At 33.3% G+C, this 8,722-nt stretch overlaps 1 protein-coding gene and 1 pseudogene across 1 annotated transcript; one reads left to right on the top strand and one right to left on the bottom strand.

The window, feature by feature from the left end:
* The first annotated feature begins 2,676 nt into the window (after positions 1-2,676).
* On the top strand, positions 2,677-3,642 carry LOC145038932 (dirigent protein 16 pseudogene; annotated as a pseudogene).
* Positions 3,643-3,723: 81 nt separating this feature from the next.
* LOC145038923 (hydroxyethylthiazole kinase family protein) lies at positions 3,724-4,967 on the bottom strand. Its single transcript, XM_078987132.1, has 2 exons — positions 4,341-4,967; positions 3,724-4,222 (listed from the first exon to the last, which is right to left on the bottom strand). Exons 1-2 carry the CDS (start codon positions 4,785-4,787, stop codon positions 3,830-3,832), a joined length of 840 nt encoding a protein of 279 aa, XP_078843258.1. The 5' UTR covers positions 4,788-4,967; the 3' UTR covers positions 3,724-3,829.
* Between the last annotated feature and the right edge of the window lie 3,755 nt (positions 4,968-8,722).

Here is an 8,722-nt window from a genome sequence, read left to right as displayed (position 1 = left end):
TATATATATATATATATATATATATATATATATATATATATATATATATATAAACTAATTATTACCAAATGATTTTTAGGTCGAAAGTTAGTTCAAACTCAAACTAGCTTAAAAGATAAACAATGTAGTTTGCTTGTTATTACTAATTGAACGTGTTTATAGTGAAGAATAAATGATTTTTTTAATATTTATTATATTTGTCTTTAAGGGACCCTTTTTTTCTTTTTGGCTCGGGCCCATATACGTTTGGACCGGCCCTGATGAGAAGTGAATTAGTTAATCCTTGGAAAATGATGCACATCTTTCGGATATTTTAGAAGTCCGGTTCTAGTTTTGGAGAACATTAGTCATTCATGGTTTTTTAGCAGTACTTTTGGTACATTTTATATTTGTGACAGTTTCTTATATCTTGTTATATACGTCATATACATATGTTGATCAATATCGCTATGTTTTTTTATGTGAGGCGTTCTTTCGTTGGACATGACATTAGGGCAAGTAACCCCTAATATACATGTTATTTTTTATATAAAAAGACAAAATGTTACAATAGGCATGGAAAACATTTACAAATCATCCATACAGAAGTTTAGTTGTTGATTATATATACACTTTTAGGGTCGATGGATTTGATAAGTTAGTGAAGATTGTGGATTACAAGAAAAACACCAGGCAATTGGTTCTTTGAGTGTTGATCTTGGTGATGTATTCAAACAAAATGGGAGCTTTAAAGCTACTTTTCTAAGTCATGAAGAGTGTTTTGTTCGTGAAAAAATTAAACAATGGAAAGTGTGTTAAGCGAGTTAGAAACCCAACATGATGATATATAAAAGATCACATAAGTGGCTAGTAAGACTTTGACATTCAACTATGCATTCTTCCTTTACACATGAGAGAGAGAGAGAGAGAGAGAGAGAGAGAGAGAGAGAGAGAGAGAGAGAGAGAGAGAGAGAGAGAGAGAGAGAGAGAGAGAGAGCTAATGTAAAAAGTCAAAGAAAAATGGTATTTGATGACCAATGGTGTTTTTGAAAAAAATGAAAATTTTATTACCCATTTGAAGACTTTCTCATATATTTTTTTCATTTTTTTAAGAAAAAACTAGTAAAAAGTGTACCATCAAACAATCCTTACCAACATCTTGATCCTAGTTTTAATGGTATTTTTGGACCACTCAAACAAATTTAATGATATGATAAATAAATAAATTTTATTTTTATTTTTATCAAAATAAAAACATTGTTAAAGTTATTTTTCATGTTAGTGATTTTAGTGTTGTTAGGTCATTTTAATATAATAAAATTTACAGATCAACATTTAAGTTCACATCTTGTTTTTATTACAAGTTGCACGTTTGTATATAACGAGTTTGATCTAGTTTTACCAAATGATAAGGTCAAGGGGGTTGCATCTCATTGTGGGGTATATTTTTTCATAATTTACCTTAAAACCATCATCCTTTATTTATGTAATAAAATCAGTATTTAATGCTGATTAATACTTGTGCTTAGTATCAAAAGAGTTTGAATCCTATAAACCCTAATTCATGATGTTATATTAGTGTCTTGATATAAGACTGTTATTTGAAGGAGTATCTTTATAATTTGGATTTCGTGTACTCTAGATAGGGGTGTGTACGGAAGGTTTGGTTCGGCTTTTACTAAAATTGAACCATTATAAGTGGTTAATGTATTTTGATAGTTAATGAGTATAGGTTAGTATTGGTTTTGGTTAATGTTTTTTTATTGGTTAATAGTTCATATTGGTTAATTATAATGGTTGAAAATGAGATAAAAATAAAAAATATCTTGCTATAAAAATTGAAAAACATAAAATAAATTGTTATAAAAAAAATGAACAATCTAATGTTTATAACTTTATTAATATGATTGAAGATCTATTATCCCATTTAATTCAAAATATTTACCTTCTAAATTTTCAATTTTAAATATAATTGTATAACATATATTTAATATTATATTATATTAAAAGTGTTCATCAGTATTATTGGTTCAGTTCGTTTTTAGTGGTTCGATTTTAGATGAAAACCATAACCGGACAATATATATTTGGTTATCAAAAAGAGAAACCGCATCATCTTTTGTAGCAATGTTTCGGTTATTTCGATTAACTTTGTTTTGGTTCGGTTTTTAGATTAATATAGTCACCCCTAGTTTGAACAACCTCCTATATGTAAAAATAATAAACTTTATTAAAATAAAATCATATAGTTTATTATTTATCGCCTCTAAAAACAAATATCTAAGTTTATTATTCTTTTTTCGTTAACATTTGTTTTTCTTAATAACTTACTTTTCAGAACTCTTTTTCGTTACATTTGTAAAGATAATAAACTTTATAAAAATAAAACCATATAGTTTATTATTTATCGCCTCTAAAAACAAATATCTAAGTTATGAATGACCCATTCTCTATTCATCTTCCAACGACCTCGTATCATGGTTTTGTTATAACCACTACAACACATAACTAAAGGTACTACAAAGTACAAATTAATTGTATAATTTCATCTTATTGATTAATTATCAACCACTAGAAAACCAATTAAACCTGAAACATAAACTTAGATCATATTAAACAATTTTCACAACTAAAACTTATAACAACTCCATCATCATCTTCTTAAACCTTCACTATAAAAACCCACACCTCCATAACCACCATTATCATAGAAACAACCTCTAAAACCTACAGCTCTTCAAAACCCACAAACCATCTCAAAATGTCAAAACATTCATCAAAAACAACCATATTCACAATTCTCATAGTCATAGCAATCATTCATCCAAAAATCTTAAACGTATCAGCAATCGACCCCGCACCCGAACCCGGGGTCCACGTTTTCGAGCTCTACATGCACGATATCCTAGGTGGCAGCAACCCCACAGCTAGACCCGTGACCGGACTCTTAGGCAACATTTACAGCGGTCAAGTCCCATTCGCTAGACGCATCGGATTCCGTGCCCCATCGGGCGGAATCGCGATTCCAAACGCCAACGGAGCCATTCCAACCATCAACCCAAACGGAATCCCACTCGGAACTGGCCTAGTCGGAACACAGTTCGCAAACCTGAACAATAACAATAACAATAACAACAACATTCAGAACCAGATCGCGGCCCAATTGGGCCCCGATGGGCTTGGGCTCGGGTTCGGTACGATTACAGTGATTGATGATTTGTTAACCGCTAATGCTAAACAGGGTTCGCAGACATTGGGGAAAGCACAAGGTGTGTACGTTGCCAGCTCAGCAGACGGAAGTAGACAAATGATGACGTTTACGGCTGTGATGGAAGGAGGGGAGTATGGTGATAGTATTAACTTTTTTGGAGTGTACAAGATTGGAAGCACGATGTCCCGCTTGTCGATAACGGGTGGGACCGGGAAGTTTTTGCACGCTTGCGGGTTTGCTGAGGTTCGATCGCTTATACCCGCGGGTCAAATTGTGGCTGATGGGGTCGAGTCTTTGTTGAGGTTGACTGTGCACCTTTCTTACTAAAACCGCAATCAACCGTTCAACAAAGTTTTGTGTGTTTGTATACGCGCGTATGTGTGCTTGTGTGAACAAAAATTGTCATCTTATTTGTAATTTTTACTTGATCAATATTACCATTATTTAAAGAATGATCCATTATAACAACCAAACTGTTAGTATATGTTAAATCGATGCAACAAAGTTGTATGTTGGAGTTCAACCTCTTGCTCTTTGAAGAAAGAATGCTGAACTATCTTAATGATCGAACTTAACAAAAGCAAACAAGACAATAATAGCTACAAAAGATTGGTAATTCATTTTGCCATATAGTGAATTTCACGAGAAGTTAGTGATGGTAACACGATCAAGAACAGTGTCTTGATCGAGCCTATGGAGGGAATCAATCAGATGCATTCTCAGTGACGCCGGACCTTTTGCCAATTCCATTCCGATGTCGCCGGCCAAACCAAATACAGAAAACGCAGATGCCGTGGCTTCAAAAGCGTGTGTTGGGTCGATTGCAACAAAAGCAGCAATCAGGGCAGTGACTGAACATCCACTCGCCGTTATCTTTTGCATCATCGGAACTCCGTTATGTGCACCGACAACTCTTTCACCATCTGTAACAAAGTCAACCGATCCTGAAATCGCAACTATACTGCCGCTCGATTTCGCTAAAGATTTCGCGGATTCCACAGCATCACTAGATTCGTGCAAGCTATCAGCACCCTAGTTATGTAAAACAACTAGTCAGCCCCAATTCAAGGACACCCGATAATCAAGAACCCTAAATTCGTAGCTTTTCAATATATTGGAGTGAAGAAAGAGACAAATTTTAGTATTTTACCTTGGTGGAACCGATGGAAGCCATGGAAAGCGCAATAATCTCGGACCCGTTTCCTCGAATAACAGTAGGTTTAAGTTCAATAAGCTCAAGACATGCCTTTAATCGGAAGCTAGAAGCACCGACGGCAGCTGGATCGAGAACCCAAGGCTTACCCAATTGATTTGCTAGACCGGCGGCAGCTTTCATGGCCGGCAACCAATCTGGGGTGAGGGTTCCGACGTTTATAAGGACGGATTTTGCATGAGGAGTGAAGTCTGGGATTTCGAGAATCGAGTGGACCATCGCGGGTGATGCACCGGCGGCTAAGAGGGTATTGGCCATTATATCCATAGATACGAAATTGGTGATGCATTGTATTAACGGAGATTGTTGCCGGAGAGATGAGAGGTACGTCCATGATTTTAAACCCCATGGATTGATATCTTCTTGCTGTTTCTGGTCCGCCATAGCCGCGATTCTCTTCTACCGACTACAAAATCTCGACCTCAATCTAAGGGGATGATTTGCGTCATATACTGGTTTGACCTAAAGAATCATATTCTGTTTCTTCCGGTTGGGATGGTGATTTTGGCTGTTAACCTAATCTCCATTTGACTATCGGATTGTACCTGTTTGGTTTGGATATTAAAATAAGTACCGAATAATTGAAAAAATTTGAGGAGGTGTTTGGTTTAGTTTTTTGAAGGTTTTTTTAGAAAAAAAATCATAAAAGATATTTTGGATTTTTGCAGGAAAATCAACTTTTTGGAAAGTTACTTTTATCTTTTTAACTTTTAAAAGTTACTGTTGAAGGAAAATCAACTTTTTGAATAGGGAAAATAATTTAAAAAGGTAATGAAGTTTCAAAAATATACAAAAAATATTATTATTTTATTTTTAGTACTCAAAATATCATTAAAGTATATTTTTTATACACAAAATACCAATGAAGTATATATGTGTTCAAATAAAACCTTGTGGGTAACCTACAATAGCCGGTAAAATGGTATTTTGTGTACAAAAAAAACAATGGTCTTTTTTGTATATTTTTGAAACTTCGTTACCTTTTTAAGTCATTTTTCCTTCTTTGAATACAATGGAAATTTAGCTACTTTTTATAAAGAACCCTCCATTTCACTTCGGCAACTACTGTTCTTCATCGCCAACCTCCACCACCATGGAAAAACCCTTTTTCTTATTCTTCCTCCTAATCATCTGCCTACTTTCATCAACACCGGAATCTTGCCGGCTACCTCCGTTTCTCGGCAAATCCCCACGGCTTCTCAAAACCTAAAACATTCTTGTTCAGCCGAAGTACACTTACGAGACATGATACTTTGATCAGACTCTTGATCATTTCAGCTTCAATGATCTTCCCAAGTTCCAACAACGTTATCTCATCAACTCCGATCACTGGGTGGGCCCAGGCCCTAATCATTTGGGACCAATCTTCCTTTATTGCGGCAACGAAGGCGACATTGAATGGTTCGCTGCCAACACCGACTTCGTTTGGGAACTCGCCCCTCGTTTTGGTGCCATTGTCATCTTCCCCGAAGTAAAAGCCCTAATCACTCTACTCTACATTAATTTCTTCACTTGCAGACCTTTAATAATACAATTTTATCAAAAGCTGCGTGATTTGATCTAGCATCGATATTATGGTGAATCGATGTCATATGGAAGCCAAAAAAAGGCATACAAGAACGCTTCTACTTTAGCCTATCTAACAGTCGAACAAACACTTGCTGATTACGCTCTTCTCATCACCGATTTGAAGAAAAATTTGTCAGCCGAAGCGTCACCTGTAATCTTGTTCGGCGGATCATACGGTGGAAGTAAGATATTTTCCAACAATTTCAACAAAAATTAAACAAGCACTTGCTGATTACGCTCTTCTCATCCCATTTACCTGAAGTACCTGGTTACCACAATGTTTTAGTTGAACACATGTGTATTTTGTTGGTATTCTATGTACAAATAGTAACATTAATGATATTTTTTGTACTAAAAAAACAACAATGGTATTTTTTGAACATTTGGAAACTGGATAACCTACAATAACCGGTAAAATGGTATTTTGTGTACAAAAAAAACAACAATGGTCTTTTTTGTACACTTTTGAAACTTCGTTACCTTTTTTAAATCATTTTCCCTTTTGGAAAAGTCAGAAAAACCTGATTTTTTGTAACTTTTCCAAAAAGATCTTTTGACATCTAAGAAGCTAAGTCAAACACCCCCTGAAAAACGAATTACAATTTATTTATGAAACATTCCAAAAATACATTCCAAAAATACGGTCCAAAAATCTCATATTAAAATCATTAAAGAAAACTTATAACTCATATCACATGATAAAATCCAATATTGTGTATCTCAACCCACTTATCAGAGTAAATATCCCGGGCTGAAGACTGTGGTGTGTGCCATGCGATCATCTCGATCTTTTCCTTTTACTAGCTGAAGTACCTGAAATCAAAACTGAAAACTGTAAGCACGAAGCTTAGTGAGTTCCCCCAAAACTACCACATACCATACAAATAACATACAACTAGGAGATACGGGTCTCGCCCACACTTCGATGTCTTGGAATTGACTTTGACTTTGACCAGAGCGTTGACTTTGACTTTGACTTTGACCTGAGCGTTGACTTTGACATGATGCATAAGGGATTCTAAATACACCCGGAATAAAGTCAAAACCACTTGCTGAAACTATTAATGGTAAAGTTAATTAAAAAAATATTAAATATGTAATAATGATTTTATTGAATGATATATTTCAAAACTATTTTGATATATTTGTGTAGAATAAATTATAGATATGGTCCTTGGGTTTTGGTTTTATTTTTAGTTTTGTTTCCTAATTTAAAATTTAATAGGTTGTATGCCAATGAATATTACACTTTTAGTCCTTGTTTCAAATAAAATCATTAACATCTTCATTTTTTTCCTTTGTTATTTTCTTTTAACAATTTATTATTATTATTATTATTATTATTATTATTATTATATAATAATTTTATTTGTTTTTTATTTTAATAGAGTTTGTATAGATTTCATATAATTTTTTTTTTATTTTTTTAAATTATATATATATATATATATATATATATATATATATATATATATATATATATATATATATGTATATGTATATATCAAAATTACAAAAATGGTCCTTATGATTTACCAAAAATCACAAAGCCAGTCTCTGATAAAAATATTTTACGAATATGGTATCTGTGGTTTCCAAAACTTGCATGAATAACCTTTTTGCTAATGTCCTATTATACATAATTTGATTTTTATTAATAATTTTCATTAGTTAACATACAAAAAAACAATTTTACTTGTTTATGTTTATATATTTGTCGGTATAATTCAAGATGGTTAACCTTTTCTTTTGTTTATTTTTTTAAATTAAATGGTTTTTTATAAACTTTTCGGTTTAAATTCAAGTTTGTTTAAGTTTCGAACAATAAAAAATAACGATCACAAACAATTAAACGAACAATAAAAAAATATGATATGATATTTTTCACAACTATAACAAATAAAATTATCATTTTCATTTACTACCATTTCGTCAAACAATGTTATATTTTAATTTTATTAATTATCAGGGACATTAACTACATGAATATTACAATTATTACGTGGTGCATTCGGTGGAATATATGCATTAAGTCGAGCATTATACAATATTTCTCATCCAGCGGTACGTTCTGATCTATGGTGATGCCAAAGTGACAAAACTGTAGGCATTGGATGTAATTCTTGTAAATCAATTTTGACGTAATGGTCATTATAAACGAAGGAGATAACAATAGATCTATGATGTGAAATATCTTGCGGACCATACCAAAGTGGAAAACAGGTCGACGAACCTTGTTTGTCTAAAAAATAGACAATTACATCATACTTATTAGCGATGAGAAATCCAGTATCCGGCATAATCAACCAATATTTACTTTGTGCAGAACCAAATCCAGTGAAACTCAACGAGTGTTGTACGTTGTTTATGTCATCCTGAAAAATCATTGAATATCATCCCCAATTTTCCAATAACTCGTTGTATAAGTCTGAGCGGATTTGACGCCAATAATTTTGACTATACCCGAGGGAGACAACTATTGCCCGAAATTCACAATTTCCATCTCCCTCCACATCTTCAATGTTTGTAACATATGGATGAAATTCATTTGGAATTTCACTCATAAGTGAATTTAAATAAAATGTTGAAGGTTGTTGAAATGAAAATGTATTGTGCCTCTCTGGTTCCTGGTTTAAATCAAACTGATTAGACCCATTATAATCTGACATAGACGTCGCAAAACTATGTCTACGAGGATATTGAGTCGTTGGATCTTGAGTAGGCGGAACAGTAGGTCTTGTTTGTGTACT

Source organism: Lactuca saligna, chromosome 1 (genome assembly GCF_052625555.1).
Source record: "Lactuca saligna cultivar CGN05327 chromosome 1, ASM5262555v1, whole genome shotgun sequence".
In the NCBI taxonomy this organism is placed as follows: Eukaryota; Viridiplantae; Streptophyta; class Magnoliopsida; order Asterales; family Asteraceae; genus Lactuca; species Lactuca saligna.
This window is presented reverse-complemented; position numbering and strand designations above follow the sequence as displayed.